Source organism: Astatotilapia calliptera, chromosome 12 (genome assembly GCF_900246225.1).
Source record: "Astatotilapia calliptera chromosome 12, fAstCal1.2, whole genome shotgun sequence".
Lineage (NCBI taxonomy): Eukaryota > Metazoa > Chordata > Actinopteri > Cichliformes > Cichlidae > Astatotilapia > Astatotilapia calliptera.
Genome location: NC_039313.1, coordinates 2,375,877 through 2,398,082, shown reverse-complemented (window position 1 = coordinate 2,398,082; position 22,206 = coordinate 2,375,877). Strand labels below are relative to the sequence as shown.

General features: G+C 41.7%; 1 protein-coding gene across 1 annotated transcript in view; it reads left to right on the top strand.

Moving 5' to 3' along the window:
• Positions 1-16,815, top strand: part of LOC113033870 (protein crumbs homolog 1-like) — a 29,607-nt gene extending 12,792 nt beyond the window's left edge. Inside the window, exons 4-13 of the mRNA XM_026188027.1 lie at positions 1,053-1,192; positions 2,025-2,210; positions 2,307-2,420; positions 5,213-6,148; positions 7,363-7,904; positions 8,312-8,477; positions 10,625-11,486; positions 14,670-14,786; positions 14,939-15,065; positions 15,278-16,815. Coding sequence (XP_026043812.1) covers positions 1,053-1,192; positions 2,025-2,210; positions 2,307-2,420; positions 5,213-6,148; positions 7,363-7,904; positions 8,312-8,477; positions 10,625-11,486; positions 14,670-14,786; positions 14,939-15,065; positions 15,278-15,499 — 3,412 coding nt within the window. The 3' untranslated portion in view covers positions 15,500-16,815. The remainder of the gene's footprint in view (positions 1-1,052; positions 1,193-2,024; positions 2,211-2,306; positions 2,421-5,212; positions 6,149-7,362; positions 7,905-8,311; positions 8,478-10,624; positions 11,487-14,669; positions 14,787-14,938; positions 15,066-15,277) is intronic.
• The last annotated feature ends 5,391 nt before the right edge of the window (positions 16,816-22,206 follow it).

The following is a 22,206-nucleotide window of genomic DNA, read 5'->3' as shown; positions in this document are numbered from 1 at the left end:
GGTCATAGTCCTCACACAGCTGTAGGTGCTGTGAATGCCTGGGACAGTAAAATGTATTTTAACAGCATCGAGTGAAGAAGATAAAGGATGTAGTAGTTTCACATTATAAGCATCAGTATGTAAATCTTACACTGAGTCAGAATCAAATGAGTGAACATCATTTAGAAACAAAATCGTAGAAAAATCATTATTTAAATTAATTGATTTTTTGATGCTTTACTGGCCTGTACTTAAGTTGCATTTAGCATCACAAGTACATGTTTATTATTTGTTTACAGCTGCAACCATTATTTTGTCAGTGTAATAAAAAAAGGAATTTTCTTACAGCTGAAAAAAGTCGATTTATAAGAAATCAAGTCAGTGGCTTTGATACTAAAACTCTTTGATCTGTCTGCATTTGTAGTATTATTCAAGTAGAATTATTATGAATTACACAGCAAAACATTGTTTCCATTTGTATATTTTTTGTAAAAAAATAAAATAAAAATAAATCAAAACATAACATTTCATTGTTTCAGCTTGTCACATGTGAGGATGCACTTTTAAAAATTTAATCTTTTACAATTTCACTGATATTTGTGTTTTGTGTACAATGTTGAGGTCAAGCGGCGATAACAAGATACTTGGAGCCCAGTGGGAAGTTTTCATCTTAACCTCCTAAGACCCAAACTCTTCCATGGCAGCATCTTTAATTTCTCTTTGTTTTTTGGGTTGATTGGAACCTGATGAATGTAAAAACAAAGAATTACAACATTTTTCTTAACCTGGTTTTTGTTTCTGAGAAAAATCAGATCCACATTTGAGGACATTGGCTTTAAACTTGGATCGAACAGTGGCAGTGTAAAGTCCTTGTAAGTGGATATCAGGCCCTTGTAGAGCAAAATGTATTTTGGTCTAAACACCCCAAAATGTGATGCCACACACAGACAGCAGGTGCTAGGAGGTTAAAATGCACTCTATGTCAACCAGCTACAACAGTGCAACAGTAATCTAATGTGTAGTATGATAGACATGCTCAATCAGTCTAAGACTGCCTATCTTGTCTCTTCTAGTTATGTCTGTGACTGTGAGGGGACAGGCTTTGTAGGCGACTACTGTGAAGAGGATATTCCTGAATGTGCTTCTGACCCCTGCCAGAACGGAGCCACGTGTTTGGAGGGGACCAATCAGTACAAGTGCCTGTGTTGGCCAGGTACGCTGTGGTTCAACTTAAAGTCTAAACCACCTCTCACCATGGTTTAGGGCTTGTGTTATATAACTACTCACCAAAAATGCTAAAAAGTGAAAAAAAGAAAAGCTGCGGGGTTTCCCATGCATGAATCACACTGAACAAAGCAGTTAAGGACTCTTGAGTCTGAGGGCATAAAGAGCAGAGCCACCATTCAAAAGCAGGGACATTCTTTAACGTAGGAGGACGTACAAAGATGCAGACGCAGGCTGAAGATGAGAAAAGCTAAGCTGTGTTTAGCAGGTGTCCCTGAGTCTGATTATTTACACTAATTTAAAGCCTTTTAAAAATCACATGAATTATTAAAATCAAACTATCCAACGAACTGTAAACATGCTGTTGTGTTGGACGCATCACATCAGCTTCTGAACAACAAATTCAGAGATTATTTCTAACTTTGCATTGCTCAGCACACTTAAAACACTGACATGCTGGCGCCGTTTTCTGCTTTGATTGCTCAGAAACAATCAATCTCATATCTAATGGAAGGAGGTTAAAGTGGAAACGATGTCCTGCTAAAGAAAGAAACAGTAGTTCTGGGGAGTAACTAAAGAAACAGCTTTAGAAAAGTCTTGGGGGGCTTGAATATTTCAGTAAAATGTTTATTTTGGTTACATTTGATCCTCCTCAGAAAGTATTTTTTAATATATTTAATATTTGAATATTTCTTATTTTGTAGTTATTGTAGGACTGAGGCAATATAGCATGATGTTCTTACCACCATGTAAGTATGTTGACAGACTGAATATTATTATAAGAATAAGTATATAATGTGTTTGTGTTTATGTGCAAGCAGGTTACGAGGGAGACGACTGCCAGGTGGATATAGATGAGTGTGAGCAGCATCCCTGTCACAATGGTGGAAAGTGTTTTCAACGCTCAGATGTCGTGAACTACAGAAAGCTTCCTGAACTCAGCACTGCTGACTTCAGTTATGATGTGGCCGCCGGCTTCATCTGTCATTGTCTGCCAGGATTCATTGGTAAACCAGACAAAAACCACTTGAGTTTCTCTGCATGTGCCTCGTTGATGTGAAGGTGACGTGGATATAAATATCACTGATATAATCCTCTTGCAGGAGACGACTGCTCTGTTAATGTGGACGAGTGTGAGTCTGCTCCATGTCAGCATGGAGGAAGCTGCCAGGACCTCGTCAACTCTTATCAGTGTGTCTGTCCAGATGGCTTTACAGGTAGGAGACACCTCTTATCAGCTATTTAATTTTACCCCCTAACAAGTTGTGTTTTCTATTCTCTTCCTTCAGTGTCACAAAGTAGAGGCTGTTATATAATCTACCAGGACAGATGATATAGAATCAGTGATGTAGCCTGATCTGGTGTCACAGTGGTGAAGTGTGTGCTGAGCCTTGCGTGCACTAAAAAATCACCGTCAGCTGGAGCAGAAACAACAGTATCTCTTTAAAAAACTCTTTATTTCCTTTTAAATATTTCTGTTTTTTTTACCTCAAGGTCCTCGTTTGTGTGACAATTTGAACTAAACAGTTCAAATTGAACATTTTCATTAGGAGTCAGTGTAGATGGATTACCTAAGAATCTGCTATGCCAAACAAAAGTGCTTCCAAACTACTGAAAACAAACTGACCCACATCACTAATCTGGAAGCCCAGAAATCTGTTCTGGAAGTGATGAGTTCAGCCGAAGGCTCTCATCAAGAAAATCAGAGCGTATTTGCTAACAAAATGATGACAGTAGAGGAAAGGAGTGGATGAGAGCGCACATGATATAGAGAAGCATAGCTGAAAACAACAGAGCCAATAGAAGGTGCCATATGTCAGGCATTAAATGTGGGTCTCCTAAGAAACTTGTCAGGAGGGGGGGGATTACAGCAAAGCTGCTTAGTAGCCTAATTAAAGTCCAATGAATAAAGGACAATAAACAAGGACCTTATCCAAATGATACATATGTCATGTGTCTTCCATCCTGCACTATATCCAGGAGCAGGTGTACTTAGAGCAGCACAATGATGCACAAGGAAACTCTTATTTTGTAGAATCTGAAGATTATATCAAACATGTTATGCGTATACTTTTCCTTGGTGTGCCGGGTTTTTCATGCTTCTTGCAACACTTAATGTTCTTTTGGTTCTTCCCTGAATTTAGACTCTTCCTTCTTTTGAACTGGGATGCTAGATCATCTGTTGAAGGACTTCTTATTTTTGTAGTGGTTGAAAATGACTGTGGCTGAAATAATGGTCCATCCTATACTTGTTCCCAGCATGTCAAGTACTGCTATTTTGTCAAAGCCCCCGGTATCTCAGACAGTATCCTGGCTGGCTGTGGTTCAGAAGGTAGAGCAGGGCGTCTACTAATTGGATCTCCTTGGGCAAGATACTGAACTCCAAGTTGCTCCTGATGTGTTCATTGGAGTGTGAATGTTGGCTAGAAAGCACTTACATGGATGAATAGGACATGTATAAAGCTCTTTGAGTGCTTAGGTAGAAACGTGCTACATGCATATGTTCTTTGTTGCAAGTTAAGAGGTGCAAGACTAACTGATGAATCATTTTTTTCAAATTATAGGAGAAAATGTTGACATAGAGACATTTTTATATATTTAATAAAGCTTAGAAATGTAAAAATCAAATATCTGTTACATGACAAAAATTTACAAATAAAATAATTTTTACATATCACAGTAATTTGACCACCGCTCCTGTTTTTACTGGTGCAGTGTTCAAAACTATAGTGTCTGCAGCGGGTGATTATTCGATCAGCTCTTCATTATGCTGTGAGTGTCATCAATCCAGCTTTCAGTCAGAAGCACGTACAGTTCATTGCTACTAATGATTTCGCTGTGGATTTAATTCATACAAGAGCAGAGGGTCTAAACAAAATGAAATATAGATATATATTGTATATATTATTATATAGTCCGGTGCTTTTCAAACCTGGCCCACACACCTTAAACACTGAACATGCAGCACCTCCTGCTGGCTCTTTCCAGGAAGTACTTGGCACTGGTGAGTAACTACAAACCAGCTCATGGAGCAAGGAGGGGACTGCAGCTCAGCATTCCTGTTGTCATACACTGACAGGAGCCAGCTGGAGGCTGGGAGCTAATCGCTTTGATAGGACTGAGCTGCAGATAGGAGTAGGAGTATAGGGTGTGAGTGAGGAAGGAGGAGGAGGAAGAAGGGAGGGAGGAATTCACAGACTGATGGAGGAGGGAGAAAAAAGGCAGAAGGAAAGGTGGGCAGGGCTGGTGTAATCACTTCTGCCTGTCTGCCTGGTACAGAGTAGAGAAGAGGAGGCACCTCTGGTTTATGTGTGTGCGTATGTTAGAGAGAGAGAAGACTTGGTTATGTCACTTCACTCATCCAGTGTGAGCTGTGTGTCGTCCAGTGCCTCAGTGGGTCATGGAAGAAAAGAGGCTGGTGCTGCTGCTGTGCTGCTGCTGTGGGCCCTGGTGGGTAACAGGTATGATGCAGCACTCTTTGATTGCATAGAAGAGATTTGCATAGAGTTGCAAGGTTTTTATGAGAGTGGCGCATTGGCAGCCTGAAGGAGCAGCTTTAGGACACCTCGGGTTTAGAGTGTTTCAGAGGACTAGGTTAATGCAAGTTGACTGCTGCTGTTGAGAGTTAACGTTGAACAGAGTTTGACAAGGCGCTGACCACCGATCACACTGAGGGTGTGTCATACACAGCTAACAAATGCAATATTTAAAGGTTCAGTTGGTGCAGTCAACAAGACAGTCACTGAGTTAATTGTGTTAGGGAGACTGAAGATCCTATTGTTGTCTAATTGTGAAATTAACAGCTATTTCCTCAGGTCATTTCCTCATCTGTTAATCGCAGAAAGCTCATCCCTTGTCTTCATCTACATGTGTGCTTCACTGACTTGATATCTAAGAGATGTTGTAGTGAAAATATGATCCATGTGAATGTATTTTAGCATGGCAAAGTTGGACGAGTGTTGCTGGAGTAAGTTGCAGTGACACTAAATGTCAGTGTTTCCTCGTGCAGGTGTACACTGTGAGGTAGACATCAACGAGTGTGACAGTAATCCTTGCAAGAACGGCGCCACCTGCGAAGATGCTGCCAATTCCTACAGGTGTCACTGCCCTGTGCTGGAGCCCGTCCATGAGCCCTGGGGGGGGCCAGACTGCGACGTCAGGCTCGTCGGCTGCCGGCAGCACCAGTGCCAGCATGGAGCAGGCTGCGTCCCTGTTTTGATCAAGAACGGTGAACACGGCTACACCTGTGTGTGTCCTGCTGGCTGGACAGGAGATCACTGCAATACCTCCACCACCTTCTCCTTCAACTCAGAGGGTTACGTCCATATGCAGTTGCCTGTTTTCAAGAACAAGACAAAGCCAAATGTTCTACACATGCAGCTTCGATTCAGGAGTACTCTTCCTGACATGGTGCTCTACTACCGGGGCACCGTGGAGAACTTTGTCTCTCTCGAGCTTGTCAAAGGCTCCCTCCAAGCAAAGGTAAAATCAGGGAAGCTACTGTGGGCCAATTACCCAGGCCCAGTCAATGATGGAGAATGGCACACGGTAACCGTGACCATGGATGAGAGATTGGTTCTGGCTGTAAAAGGACCCGGCTGTGAGGAAGGATGCCAAGTAAAGAATGAGGGTCGAAACCATCTGATCTTCCTCCAATCCAGCTCCTTCCAACAGCTGTATATAGGAGGGGCACCACAGAAATATGTGGGCAACTTGTCCAGTGGAAAGGCATTCATCGGCTGCATGGAAGACTTTCAAGTTGACTATAAGCTGCTGCTGCCTCAAGATCTCATCAGGGAGGAGAATTCGGGCTTGGAACTGGGATGTACCAAACCAGACTGGTGTGGTGAGGACCCATGCATGCAGCGTGGACAGTGTGTGGATATGTGGGTCGGTGCCAGCTGTCAGTGCCATCGACCGTACTATGGAGAAAACTGTGGAAAAGGTAGGAGTAAACATCTCACCTCTGCTTCGACTGAAAAAAAGGGTTTTCTGGACAAATTAACAGAACAGGGAAAAACTTCTTAGGTTTAGCAACCCAACACACAAAATCCCAGGTGTCCTAGTTATGGTTAGATTCACAGCTCTCCCTTTATTTGGAAATTTTACCTGTTGGGTATAACTATGAACTGCGAGGTCACAAAAAGAGACTTGATTCAAATGTTACATCTTCTTAAAATGCAACCTTAACACAACACCATCTGTAAACATGGTTTGATCTAGTGGATGTTAAGAGGTTACAAGTAACAGCTTTAATGCTAGCTGCATCTGCGTCAACAGCCATATGTTATAAGAAGCAGATATTCCAGTCAAACCAGAAGCACTGAAAAGTGACTCCAGGGTTATATTAAGCAAAATCACCTCTTACCAGCTAAGAGTAATTTCCACCAAAACTAGAATTGTAAGAGGGAAAATTCAAACTAATGATTGATAAAGGCAAAGCACCTTTCAACAGCTCAGTGAAACTAAGCAAAAATGTTTTATCAGACTATGGCTTCCTTTTAAATAATAACATCGGTCAAAATCTGTTAATAATGTTCAAGCCCAGGCCAAGTCTTGAAAATGGTTTCTCATTGTTCAAAGTAGGTTCTGTTTGAGGGGATTGTTGTTGTTGTGAAATTACACTATAGAAATAAAAGAAAATTGAATGAAATTGTTTCAAAAATACTGATTACAGAATGTAAAGTAATAAAATAATAGAAAAAGTAATAAAAGTAAAGTAATAAAAAAGCAGAAAATGACCCAAAATGCATCAGTTAAAAACTGAGTAACACCTTTTTATTTGACCTTAGAGTGCAGTTGTGGTTTCTGCACAACTTGGCATTAATTTAAACTAATTTAGCCAATTACATTTAGTTTTTGAATGAAAGAAATTACTATTTGCTCTAGGATCTGATATATCACACAAATAAGCATAATGAAATTATAATATCATAAAGAAAGAATGTAATAGTAAATGCTACTGATGCTACTGAAGAGCTCACTAACCAACCTCTGCAGTCAGCCTGATTCATACATGTCACAGTGCTCGTCATTTGTTTAGTACTTAAAATCTTAATATGAAAATAAAAACTAACACATTTGCATAATAAATATAATAAAATCTAATAGTTCATGAGATAAAATACTAAAGCTCTGTCCTTCTTCCCCCTACTTCAGAGTACCCTTCCTGGACCTTTGGACATGAAAACAGCACCAGCTATTCTATGTTCAACATATCAGAAACTCACGGTGACAACTTTAGCGTTTCGTTTTTTATGCGCTCTCTCAAACACAGTGGCATGCTCCTGCAGTTCCATCGAGAAGGAGACGCCTACCTGACTATCTACCTGAAAGAAGGCACTGTTGCTCTCTACAGTCCTCACACCACGCTTCTCTCAGAAGCGAGATCAGTTACTGATGGGAAAAATAATTTGGTGATTGTAAAGGTACATTGTGGCCATGTGGTTTTTCCCAAAGCGGGCAATAATCGTGCCTTAGGAAATGTGAGTGTAGAAGCCGGGGATGTGGCATATGTTGGAGGGCTCCCTGCAGGCAAGAGCACGAATGCCTGGGGTGGAAACTTCAAGGGCTGTCTGCAGGACATTCGACTGGATCACAAGCATCTGGTTGCTGAAGGTTATCCAGAGGGGATGGAGGTTTACCAGGCAAGCACCGAGGATAACCTGCTGCCAGGATGCCAAAGTGATGATACGTGCAAGGTAAAGGATGCGGTGCATCCCTGTTTAATTTCTCATGATTTACAGTTTTATTTATAATCATTTATTATGGTGATGGATTGGTAAGTACAGTCCCCTCACAGTGAGGTTTCCTGTTTGGAAACATTTCTATTTGACTACAGACAAAATGAAAATGAAATGAGAGAGATTAATATACGCTGCAAAGTTGATTTATGGGAAAATATATGGCTCTTGTATCTCATGGCAATTGCAGGACTGTCTAATAGCTTGGTTGTGATAACCCTATTATCATTCATCTGGTTGAGAATCCTGCTGATCTGTAAGTTAGCGCTCAATCCTCTTAGTAGCCTTAACCTATGCGGTCGCATCAGGTGAGAGATTTTACAAGCGATGGTCTAATCCATCCATCTGTGTTTGTCTGTGCACAGGATGAACCGTGTTTCAATGGTGGACAGTGTCAGGTAACCTGGAATGACTTCAGATGCAACTGCTCCACCAACTACCGGGGTCAGCTATGCGAGACTCGCTTGTGGTGCGTCGAAAAGCCCTGCCCCGAGGGAGTGCGCTGCATGGAGCTGCAGGATGGTTATGAGTGTGAGTAATCCCTGAGCAGTGATTGGCACTGTGTTTTTTCAAACCAGAGAGATTCAGGTTTATTTGTTTCTGCTCTTTTTCTTTTAAATCAGGAATCTTGTATTAAAGTTTTTAACATTAGATTTTTAGGAGGACCTCTCATGAGATTGACAGAGAGACTCGGTGACCTTAACAGCTCTGTAGCAGGTGCATAAACATTATTTTGCATCATATTGAAGTAGTTTTTTATGGCTTTGTTACGTTCCCCCCGAAGGGGTCTAGGCATGCGAGTGAGGGGACCAGTAAGAAATGAGTCCAGAACAGAATGAAAGGAAAACAGACAGAGGCTTTTAGTAAATAAAATAGTCTTTATTTTAGATAATCTTAACATAAAGAGCCGGCAACGCCGTTTTACCAATAACACTTGGAAAAAGGAAAAAAGGTTGCAACAACAAAGAACACAACAACCAAACAAAAACACACCACGAGGAGGCACTTCCAGGGGCCCACAAGCTCACCCTGTCACTAGCAGCAGCTAGCTTTACTGCTGCCGAGGCCCACAAGCCCACACTACTCACGTGAAGCAGTTACACTGCACACTGCTTCCACACTATAGGATCTCTCCCAACAACTTCAACACCCAATGTGAGAACACCAGAGAAAAAAACCACGCTGCTCACAGCTCATCCCCAGCTTAAATAGCCTCAGAGGTGATTGCTGACTGGATTCAGGTGGCAAACGAGGCTAACTAAGAGCAGCTGTGTCCTGGGGAGAGAGGAGAGTGAGAGAAACAGAGGGGGTAGGCGTGGCAAGAGAGGAGGAGGCGGAGAAAAACACCACGCCCACACAAGGGCAGTTTCAGGAGGCCCAGCTAGGGCCGTAACACCCCCTCCCATAAATACAAACCAGTGGTTTGGCACAGAACGTCCTACCCAACTTTTAAACATATCACTTACCATGCACCATAATAACGGGTAGGCATAGCCTGCCGAATCTGCCAAGACCCTTTCGATGGGTCCAAAACACTGAATGGGGTTGGCTCAATTCTCTCAAAATAGCGTCTCAAGTGACAGCCAGATGTTTTTTGAGCCATAACATAAGGAGAACCCAGCGGATAGCTAGAAGGCCTTACTGAAACACTTTTCAGACGCTTCTTCGCTAGGTCATGGCGACAGGAATGCTGGTTAGCCAGAGGTGCAGGTTGGAATGGTTGTGTCACACCCAATCTGTCACACTGTAGGTCATCTGGACCTGAAAGATGGCTTTTACTGTGTAGCAGCATTGAAGTGGCACAGAGAGCAACATGACAATGGTTCTACAGAACTATATTGTTTAGTTATCAAGTGTTACTCTTTACTTTGTTGGTGCTACAGCCAATCATTTAGCTTTTTAAAAAATCTAAATAATCTGGATATGAATTTATATAATCTTTGATATTTCTGGTTCTTTTTGTGCTTAAAAATGAATTTTGCAATTTATTTAGGTTTTTTGGAGGGAAAGCAAGAAATCACACTGCTGATGTAGAAGACTAAAAATCTGATGTATCAAATATGATAGACTAGGTAGAGCAGATGGTACATCAGTCAGAAGGTCAGTGGATTGATCCCCGGATCCTCCAGTCCATGTGTCCAAGTCTCTTTGGACAAAATACTTGAACCCCGAGTCTGTGAAAGTTAGATAAAAGCACTTTAAGAGTGTGTGTGACTGATTGAGACTTAATCAATTAGCAGGAATCATTTTTAGTGCTCATCTAATTCTAAAAGTAATTCTTTCCTCCCATTTTTACAAAGTGTTTGCCACAGAAGACTTGCTGAATAAAGCAGGTCCCTTGATCCAGAAGGATATCTGGGCCTGGATTAGTTATTTTCTTAGCATGATGCCACTGTCTTCCAAGTTTTCTTATTTCAGTCTTACAGTGTTATTCAATACTTCCTGAGTCAAGATTCGACTCTAAAAGACGTCTAAGGTGGGCGAAGTCTCAACTCTGATCAAACTTTCATCCATATCCTTCAGGAAAGACCAACAGACAAATCAAACAATAACCTCCTTGGTGGAGGTGAAAATTAACGTGATGTCTCTGAACCAGCAGCATTTATTTTTTCAAAAATTGTTTCCTAATATTCCTGTTTGTTAGTGCCAGTAACTCTCATGACGTTTTCCCCTCACAGGTTTAACTGAAGCCATTTTCCAGGACAATTCTCTCCAGTACGTTGCCCAAAGCTCCCTGCTGAGCTCCATAACCAACATCACCATGAACGTACGAACACGGGATGAGAACGGGATCTTGCTGCGTTCTGTCAACACAACCGAGGTCTTCTGCCTGGGCCTGCTCAACTCCAGCCTGCTGGTCAAACTGGACAGTGGGGATGGTGCAGAGCTGCAGGCCTTCACGAGCGACAGGACAATCGCTGATGGGGCATGGCATCACATTCAGCTCACCATGGTTGACCCAACACAGTCAGAGTCGCGCTGGCGCCTCACCGTAGATGGACAGAGAGCTGGTGTCAGCTTTGGAACAACTGGCAACCTCAACTTTCTCAATGACACCAAAATCTGGCTGGCAGAAAAATACACAGGATGTTTAGGAGAGGTGAGGCTGGGTGGGGTCTACCTACCGCTCATAAAGGTAGCAGATCCACCTCAGATGAGCCGATTCACCAGAGTGGGTGGCCACGAGCCAAGCATTGGGTGCCGAGGTGCACCTATTTGTGATTCGCAGCCCTGTCTCAACCAGGGTGTGTGTCAGGACCAGTTTAATGAGTTTAACTGCAGCTGCACACCTGGATGGGAGGGGGAGCTGTGTGAAACAGAGATAAATGAGTGTTCTTCAACGCCTTGTGTCTACGGGACATGTAAAGACCTCCTGGCAGACTTCCAGTGTGAATGTGAGCCTGGATACAAAGGGAAAGACTGTGGGGCAGAGGTGGATAACTGTCTGGAGTTCAAGTGTGAGAATGGAGGAGACTGTGTGGAAACACAGGAAACTCACACCTGTTCGTGTCCTCCTGGCTACATTGGAAAGCGTTGCCAGTGAGTATAGCCTTCAGCTTCTCTACAGCGCATTCTTTTAACCCTTGGATGCACAACCTACCAATACCCACATTCTTCCACGAGTGGGGTCAAAAATGACCCCAAATAAAAACAAAGCGTTTTTGCAATAAACTGGGTTGTTTTTCTTCAAAATCTTTAAAATGAAGAGTTGTAACATTTTCTTATTCCAGGTATTCCTCATAAAACTGCATTTTTAATTATTTTTTCATTAATTTTAAGAAATTGCAGTTTTTGTATCACTACCCCCCCTCCACAAAATCAAAGCGCTTTTGCAATGGTAAATGGCCTGTATTTATATAGCGCTTTACTAGTCCCTAAGGACCCCGAAGCGCTTTACACATTCACACACTGGTGATGGCAGCTACATTGTAGCCACAGCCACCCTGGGGCGCACTGACAGAGGCGAGGCTGCCGGACACTGGCGCCACTGGGCCCTCTGACCACCACTAGTAGGCAACGGGTGAAGTGTCTTGCCCAAGGACACAACGACAGAGACTGTCCAAGCCAGGGCTCGAACCGGCAACCTTCCGATTACAAGGCGACCTCCCAACTCTTGAGCTACGAGAAAGACATTTCTCTAATTTTGATTAAGATTATATATTTTGTTCAAACAAAAGAGAAATTTCATTTTTGACATGTACATTGTTTACTTTTCATTTACATTTTAGCACTGAACAATCAGTCAATCAATCAGGTGTCAAAACATGTTTGTCCCTATGTCTGGAGGACGAAAAGAGGTCCGGAGACCATAACACAACAAAAACATCTTATCTCCTCTCACTGCGTGCAGCTGTCACAAACTACTTGCTTCTGGCTGTGATCATTGCACACAGGGGTATTGCATTTCAAACAGCAATCAGTGGCTTTGCGATCTTTGTTTCTTGGACACAACTGGCACCTCTTCTTCTTCTGCTGGCCCTGTGTGCTTCTTTCCTGTGGCTGGATTGCAGCCGTTCTTTTTTCACTCCACACCTTCCCGTTGCATCAGTGATGTAGGTTGTGGACATCTCTGGACCTGGAAGCCTTCATGACTGGAAGAATGTCTGGCTTGTTCTGTCGCAAAGTTTCCACAATAGTCAGAACCTTCTCAAGGAGATGCTCTGCAAGATGGTGAAGAAGTTGTCAGTGGTGATGTTGTGGCCTGTGTGTCTGAATCCACTGCACAACTGACTGTCAGTGTTTTCCCCCAGATTCTTCTGGGTGTCATCCCCTGGTTGTCTGCCTTGGTACACAATCCCATCAATTGCATATGGGATGCGTGCATCACAAACCCAGAAGGTTTTTATGCCATACTTGGTGGGCTTACTCGGTTTACTGTAGAAGCTGGGTCATACCTCTGAAAGGCACAAGTTGTTCATCCACTGTGACACAATCACTGGGGATGAATTCCTACCTGCAGTTGATCAGGAACAGGTCCCATATGTAGCAGGAAGCTGCCATGTGGTCTGTTTCAGTCGGTTGGCTCTGGTCCTCTTGTCATCAAAGCGCAAGAAATGGCAAATATCTTCAAATTGACATAGTTTCCTTTTACAATGGGTTATGCAGAGGACTCCCAAAAACACATGGACGGTACAATGAAAAACAAGTTCATAAATGGAGATAATACTTACATACTGTATATGTTGCTGTGTAAAAATGATCTCGGTGGTGAGACTGCTGACATCAGAAGTGTAAGTGGGACGGTCGGAGTTGCTAAAAATGAAAAGCTCATAGAAGATTTCATAGGAACTGCTTGGGCTCATTTTTGACGCCACTTGTGGAAGAGTGGGGTAGTGATACAAGAACTGCAATTTTTAAAAAATAATGAAAAAGTAAATACAAATGCAAATGGCCTCATGTCCCAAACATGTTTTATGAAGAATACCTGGAATATGAATATATTACAACTTTTCATTTTAAAGATTTTGAAGAATCAAAACACGTGGGGTCAAAAACGACCCCGCGTGTGCATCTCAGGGTTAAATGTGCAAAACTGCACCAGGTAAAACTTTGCCTGGTTCTATATTGAAATTTCTCCTGCAGTTGTTACTTTTTTATTTATATTCTTAAAGAATTTAAAATTATTCTTTCAAAGGATGATTACAGGCTGCCTGAACGTTATGCAGAGATTTATTTCAGATCGGTTTGTCAGTTGCTTTTGTTTGTTATAGCATTTATTGTATAATGCAGTGGTTCCCAAACTTTTTTTGCTAGGCCCCCCTTTGTTTTATAAGAAAATCTCATGTTTGTGTGGAAGCCCCGTCAATAACGTGTCCATTATGCTAGCATTGTCCAAGCAGTCTTTTCTTTTTAGTCATACTTTGCCCCCCCCCCCCCTACAATGGCTCTGCGCCCCCCACTTTGGGAACCGCTGGTCCAATGTATGAACCAATATTTCATGTCTGAAAATATTAAGATAGTAAAGCAGCTAGCTCGCTGTACTTTAAGTAGCACAAAGCGGGCATTGTTTCTTTTTTTTTAGAACCTTACTGTCTAAAGCACCTATCAAGTAAAGGCAAGCAAGATAAACCCAAGATGTTTTGATGAATCAGCTTTTATTAGCCATTCAGTACATTGCTACATCTGTTATCTACCAATTGCATTAGCACACAAGCTAGAATTAGCTACCATCAGTGTAAGTGCTCTGCCCTGCTGGCCATCGTTTACATTCCTTTTTGCGCCTGGACTTTCTCTGTCAACTGTAAAGAAGTTGCTTCTCTTCACAGCTATTCTTCATTTTCACCCACAGCTGTGTGATTTTTTTTCTCTTTGCTGCATAAATTTGGCCTCATGTTATAACTGAAGCTCGCTTCAGGTAACACTTACCATTTAACGTTGTGTTTTATCCTTTTTTCAATATACATGTGCCCTGAAAACTATTATTTTTTACTAGAATTAAACACTCTATAAAAAATTTACAATTAGTAAACTAGGTGATCAACATGAATAATCTGCCAGTGTCATCTGAAACAAACAGAAATGCCAAACATTTGATGGTTCCAGCTTTTGAAAGACTTGTTCTTCCAGTCTGTTTTTCCAGTCTGTTTTTCCAGTCCTGTGTTTTACGGAACAAAATATCCAATAACCGGAAGAGCTGATGAGCTTCAGCTACTAAAAATAATCATTAGCTGAAGCTCTGCTGTCGAAAGCCTCCTTGAGAAAATGTGTTTGTGTGTCTAATAGATGGCGTTTTCCTCCTGTGGCATGCAATGCGAACACTGAGTGTCTTAATGGAGGAGTTTGTATTGGAGGCGACTCTGGGGGCAACTGTACCTGCAAGCCAGGATATGCTGGAGACAGGTAGGAGTACGACACTGCACACTCTCCTCTTCCACACCCTGTACTTTTAAAAGTACATCTGAACCACATCTAAGTAGAAAGGTCAGAAGGGCACATGTGAGCTGCTGCTCTGTCAGTCAGTATTGTGCTAAAACCTTGCTGATGTGTTTCAGGTGTGAGACAGAAATAGATGAGTGTGAGTCCAGCCCTTGTCTCAATGGTGCCACCTGTCTCGACAGACTCAACCACTTCCAGTGTGTGTGTGTGTCAGGATACACTGGCACGCTTTGCGATAGCAATGTAAGTGACACACAACTCCATTCACCAAAACTAGTTGTAAGTTAATGTGCTTAGTTCTGCTCAATGGGTTTGCAGTTTGAAATGCCTTTATTTGAGTCAGGTTTCCTTTAGCTACAAGAGAAAATGATTAAACCTCCAGAGCAGTGCTTGAAATTGTGCTTCAGTCTTTATCCACACTTCAAACTAAGCTGGTCTGTGCTGTTCTCTTGCAGAAAGAGGAACAAACAGAGCGAGTTCCATGGTTGGCAGTGGCCATTCCTTTGACCACTCTATGTGTCTTACTGGCCATCCTGGTGGTGTTTTTTCTCATCATGACAGCACGAAAGAAGCGTCAATCAGAGGGCACATACAGCCCCAGCTCACAGGAGGTAGCTGGGGCCAGACTGGAAATGGGCAGCGTCCTCAAAGTGCCTCCAGAAGAGAGGCTTATCTAAGGCTTGAAGCCTTTCCTCACAGACTTACATCCAAAGGATGCATATTAAGGGCGAGAGATCAAATAGTCCTCAGTGTTATCCTTTACACAAGGAAAGAGGTAACAAAATAATCAGTATCACATTTTCTCTCTAGAAAAACTTGTGACATTCACAACTTATAGGTGAAGACTTCAACGTGGATGCTGACAGAGGCAAACTCAGACTGTGCTGGTAGAAAGAGTTTGGTCATTCGATGTTTAGCTCTCGTTGGGCGTTGCTTTTCACACTAAATCTGTTTTGCATAAATAAAAAGGAAAGACGAAAAAAACTGCACCACAACAAGGGCTCGGGAGTAGAGCGAGAGCACCACGGAGCCCAACACGTGGAGCTGAACTCCAAAGTGCTCAGGTCCAGATCGAGTCTGAGCTTTTATGGGATGTGATCAGAAGCTAAACGGACCAAAATGTCTGCTGCTCGTCCCAGTGACAGACCCCATGTTTTAACTGAGAGAGCCAACGTTAGGTTTTCACGCTGTGGCTGATCCGTGCATGTTGCGCACTACTTTGTTCCCCACTATTTGTGGTAGTTGTAGTTACACACTGAAGTTTTAGATTTTTCTGGAGCCAGACGTCATTTTTATATCCGTCATCTCTTTTGCCATATTGGGTTTTCCTTTCTTTCCTTCCACAGTGAAGCTTTTTTGTCTGAAAGAATGCATTTTGAATTAAATTACCTTGATGTTAAATTTCTAATTCAAGAATGCTGCCAGGCATTCCACTTGCCTAATGTAAACGATGTCCCACTGGAAAAGAGCATTGTTAACGTTTTAAAATCAGTCAGGTTACGAGCGACTCGACTACAGTTAGGCGTTGGGTATTGGCTAAGTTGATATATATGCTCACCTTTTTATGCAACTTTTCCAATTTAAAAATAATGAAAACGCTATTAACAAACAAACAAACAAAAACTGCAATGCCAAAGGATTTAATCAGACTTCGTCGTAGTTTTTCAGAAAACAAAACCCAAACATAACTCTAACCCTCACCTTAGTTGTGTTGCTGGTGACCTGGTGGATGTTAAGAGGTTAAAGTACAATGCAGTATTACTCACGGAGCACATCTGGCTCGGGTTTGTGTGAATAAAACAGTACAGAAAGTTCCAACACGTAACATACCGACGCTACGTGACAAATTCTCGGCATGTTCAGAGGCATGAGAGCCGTTTGGAATGAATCTCTACATGTCAATGTGTTTTACATTCTGACCATGAATCACTTTAGAAAACACTGTCTGATAGGGTTAGGCTTAGAGCAGGAGTGGGCAATCTCAGTCCACGAGGGCCGGTGTCCTGCAGGTTTTAGATCTCACCCTGGGTCAACACACCTGAATCACATGATTAGTTCGTTACCAGGCCTCTGGAGAACTTCAGGACATGTTGAGGAGCTAATTTAGCCATTTAAACCAGCTGTGTTGGTTCGAGGACACATCTAAAACCTGCAGGGACACCGGCCCTCGTGGACTGAGATTGCCCACCCCTGGGTTAGATCCTCTGCTCTAAGCGTGTGTTAGCGCCGCGGGCGTCATTCTGTTGGATTCAAGAATCCAGAGCGTCTCATTTCACGCTACACTGAGACACCTCGGTCCGTGACAGATCGTCGGTCTGTTACGCGTTGGGAATGAGAATCTCTGGAAAGTTTGTGTGATGGAAAATGAGATCAGAACTCTAAACGGAGCGTTTGGCGAGACGTCGCTGTGGCGAGACGTCGCTGTGGCGAGACGTCGCTGTGGCGAGACGTCGCTGTGGCCTAAGTAGGAGAAAAAAAACTAACTGCTGTATTATATTGTCAATGTGCACTGTATGACTCCACACAGTCAACCACACCATTCTTTATTATTGAGTAATTATAATGTCATTGTTGTTTGCTGTGTTTACTTTGCAGCAAAAGTTGAAACCACTGAATTTGTTTTTATGTTTGTTTATTTTGATGTATTTTTCGTGTCAGAGCGTTTTGTTGTAGAAATGTTACTGCTGTAGTCCGAGGAGGTCACACCTGTATTTGTGGACGTGAATACACAAAGGAAACACACACATACCATTATTACATGTTTATACCTTCCAGTGTTTATCCACTGTGGCCAACGACCAATCATTTCGCTTAATTTAAGCCTGTTGTTTTATATTGTTTCATAAATACTGATCAGACTGAATTTGACTTTGAGAGTAATGTAAAGAATTCCTCATTCAAGTTAACATTTACAGGAAAATTTGAAAGTTGGAAAGTCTGTGCATTTGTAGTCCTGTTCACCTGCTCGCTTGCCTTTTACTCTGTATTCACCAGTGCTGCTGACCTTTACAGTTAATGGATGGTGCAGAGGTCATACACTCATGTAAAACTTTAAAAATCATGGAAAAACACAAACAAGTGACAAACAAGTGACAGCTGAATATTGTGAATGTTTCATGTTTGAAGTTTACATTGATTTTGTTTCATCCAGCCAATTACATCTGCCCTAATACAGATCGGTGGCCAAAAGTATATTCATATCCGTTTCTGTTTTATTGGGTTAGTGAGGTGCCGGATTTCCACTGAGGAGCAAAGCTGCTGTTCTACTCGAGACAGTTCTTAAGGAAGGTTATTCCGATTGTGAGGTTACAATAAACACGATGAACCAACCCAAGTGATGGTTATATATCATAGCTTAGTTTTATTTTGCATAGGATGTGTAGAAGAGAAACGTGCTGGCAGACTGTGTTATAGTTCAGATGTTTTGGTGCTCCGACAACTCTTACACTTGTTCTTGGTTTGGTCTTTTCTTTTGCTAAAGGAACATTTCAGTTCAGTTATGTGCTTATAAATCTCTGTTTTACATGTCATTGTATGTTAATTCCAAACATAAATGTTCTTAATTGATTTGTGGAAGAACTCACGCCCATACAGCACATTTGGAAGGAAGTGGAAGCCAAAACTTCGACCTGAATATGAAATGCTGTTGATAAACATCAGCTGGGCAATGAGGACTACGGGGAGGGAAGCTTTTACACCTACACATTAATGCTCAGAGTTTTTCTTATTATCTTAAGCAGTGTTATATCCACATAATTCTGCTCATTATCTGTATATTTTTTGAAGATTTAAAACATTAGAGTTTAAGTTACAGTTTACCTTGTGTCCTCTGTATGCACAGAGTTTAATCGTAAATGCAGAAATAGACACCCCAAGCAAACATCCCAATCATCAAGGCAAATTTAACAGAATAAAAATATTCCTGCACTATTTACTGTAAATTCAGAGGCTTTATTTGCAAGTCTTGCAACCTGGATGCCCTTTAATATGTAAGTGTTGGCTGGACTATGCTGGTGAGATAAATGTGGTTATTCATGAAGTTTTCTGTGGAAATAATCATACTGTGTTGTAATTATTAGTCAGGCTTGTTTATATTTCTGCAGGGCTCCCATAGTGTTTCATAACAGCCTGAAATCCTTAATTGGCCCCTTTAAAGTGAATGTAGAGGTACGTGCCTTCATAGGATCCTGTGTTATTTGTAGCTGTTTAGGTGTTTTGCATCTTAGAGATGACATATAATACTTTAATCACATGTTGATTAAAGTATACATACAGTATTACACAATGTCTTTTAACAGAATATGCACAGGGTAGGTAAATATCTCAACTACGTACAGAATGATAATAATGATTTTTACACTGGTGGTGTTTTTACTGAAACTGTGCCATGTTAGATCTGTGCACGAGGCACCCGACTCCAAAAGATTACAGTCTGTTCAGAGAGCACTGACAGTTTGGTTTTGTTGTTTAGAAATGTTATTTGGTTTATGAGTGAAATGAATGGGTCAGCACACTGAGACTGTAACGGTCTTACAAAGCTCGTGTGTGTGAAGCTAAATGTATATTTCCCATCAATGTTTCTGGTTACAGTGTTTGTTTATGTATATAAGAGAAACGAGGCTGGATATGGGATCAGGTTATTTTGAAATGTGTCTTAATCAGTGTTAAAGTAAAAATAAAACACAAAATGTATAACATGGATGATCTTTTTTTCTCTGTGACGTCAGTGATGTGTATTTTACATTTGAAGATCCACCATGTCAGGCTTCAGGTGCATTTCATCTAAATGCTAAACACATTCTCAGTACAGAGCATCTGGAGAGTGCTTACAGCACTTCACTGAGTCATCATTTTGTCGTGTTACAGCATTATTCAATATTGAATTACATACATTTCTCACCTTGAAATAATGACCAAGTGAATACACTTTGAAGGTAAAAAACAAAAACAGAACATCCTTTTCAGGGTTGCGGGGGGTGCTGGAGCCTATCCCAGCTGTCATAGGGCGAGAGGCGGGGTACACCCTGGACAGGTCGCCAGTCTGTCGCAGGGCAAAAACAGAACATGTACATATTTATTCACAGCTTTTGCCATGACACTCAGAATTGAGCTCAGATGATCTGTCAGATGTTTCTACAAACTGATTGGACTCCACCCGTGGTAACTTCAGTTGATTGAACTTATATGAAAGGCACACACTTATTATAAGGTCCCATAGTTGACAGTTCATGTCAGAGCACGAACCAAGCCATGAAACCCAAAGAACTGTGTGTGGACCTTGGAGATAGGTTTGCATGGAGGCACAGATCCAGGGAAGGGGACATAAAAAAAATGCTGCAACACTGAATCTCCCAGTAACACGGCGGTCTGCAGGAATATGGACCCATGGCCCCGCCCCTCCCTGAGCCTGGTTCTGCTGGAGGTTTCTTCCTGTTTAAAGAGAGGTTTTGTTCCCACTGTCGTCAAAGTGCTGCTCATAGGGGGTCATATGATTGTTCTCTGGAGGTATTATTGTAGGCTCTACCTTACAGTATACAGCACCTTCAGGCGGCTGTTTTTGCAATTTGATGCTGTATAAATAAATTGAATTGAAATGAATTATATCGTGGTAAAAATACATTACTATTAAATATGGTATATTTAAAAATATATATTAAATATGACTACTGAACCACGTCCACAGTCCTACTCCTTTTTAAAAAAAAAAACATCATCTTTTCCCACTATGCGCTGCTCAGCCTTCTCACATTTTCCTCCCCCATTCCTCTCCCCCCTACTCTTTGAAGCTATAATAGTGCATTCCTTTGTGTCTCTGAGTGACTCCTACCCAGGGTAGCTGTTAGCTTGGTCAGTACTTTTCCTCATAATGATGGCAAGTTAAGCAGGGCAAGCATCCTCCTCCTCCCTGCTCCTGCAGTGTGGGGGCCGAGGAGCCAGGAATTCCAGAATTAAAGTCTAGCTCGGCTGTGACAATCCAAAGTAAAAACTAAGGTATCACGTATGTCTCAGTCACTTCAGCAGGCAGCTTGCAAAGCTATTCTTTCACTGAAATATAAGCCATTAGAAAGTTGATGTATCAATTTTTTCTGTCACCACAACATGGAGACTTTTTAAAAAATGAATTAAGCACCACAAACTTATTAGGTATCCATTATGTTGAGTTGGTGCAAATATCAGAGGCAGATATATGAAATTAGGACAAAAATAATATTTAAAAACCAACAAACTGTCAGAACACTAGAGAAAGGTGGTAAAAAAGTCATAAAATATTTGTTTGCTTTAGCAGTTTCTCTTGATATCGTTTTTTCTTGCTCTGCAGCTTGTCACACTTGCTCCACCCAGCAGATGTCCTCTGACTTGCTCCCAATTACCTGATTCATATATGCACAGACAAACCTCACCCGTTCTATTCTCCAATTAGCTGCTGTATATTTCACCTGCTGTCTTGCCTTTGTTCCTTGTCAGTTTGCCTCACGCATGTGTATCGTCTTACCTCCTGACTGCTCTTTTATTCTTTTTGCCCAATTCCTAATTGTTCTGCTAACCTGCTTCCAAGCTTCTCTTTTCTATTTAAATGTACTAACTGACTAACCCGGATGTGTTTTCTTAATTCTGTCTTCACTTTCTGCCTTTTCTTGCAACTTTTACAAAATGTGCAATTTGGCTAAATAGATGGTTTAACCTGGGATGAGCAGGAGGCATCATTAGACCTAGTGTCGCATGCACATTTGCTGTCCGAGATGTTTTTGACTGTGCTTCTTGATTAAACAAGAAATAAGAATAAAAATACATCTATTTTTGGCTTGTTGTTTGAGGTCTGGGGGTTTGGTCCAGTCCTGTCATGGTATTTCCTGACAGAAGAAAAAGTATAGTTATAATATATTTGGTCTAACGACTTGCTTAGACCCTGTTTAAGTAGGTCATTGCCACCCAATTGATTCGGTTTTATTTTTATTGTGTTTTTTCCCCTTTAGTGTCCTTTGTGACTTTCACAGGATGAGCCACACAACAGTTCACACAGTCCAAAAACAGCAGAAGTAGGACTGATTAAAGACAGCTGCTTATAATTGTGCAGGTCCACCTAGCTTTACTGAAAACAGCTCTGTCCATCGCAGGTATGAACACAGGACCTGTGGACCAATTTTCTTTGGTCCAGTAGGATACAGAGTCAGAACCAGGTGTATTGGGCCTGTTTCCATCAAACAGATGGTAGTTTGGATCTAGGGAGGTGGAGGCAGGTGAACTTCTTGAGGTTATTGCATTAAATGTTGGTAATGAGCTGGATCAGGTTGTATAAAGATTGTGAGCTGCAGCATGTTGCTAAGCAAAAATGGGCATATGATGCTAAAATTTACTGAAGAGATTCTTGCATCCAGGAGGAAAA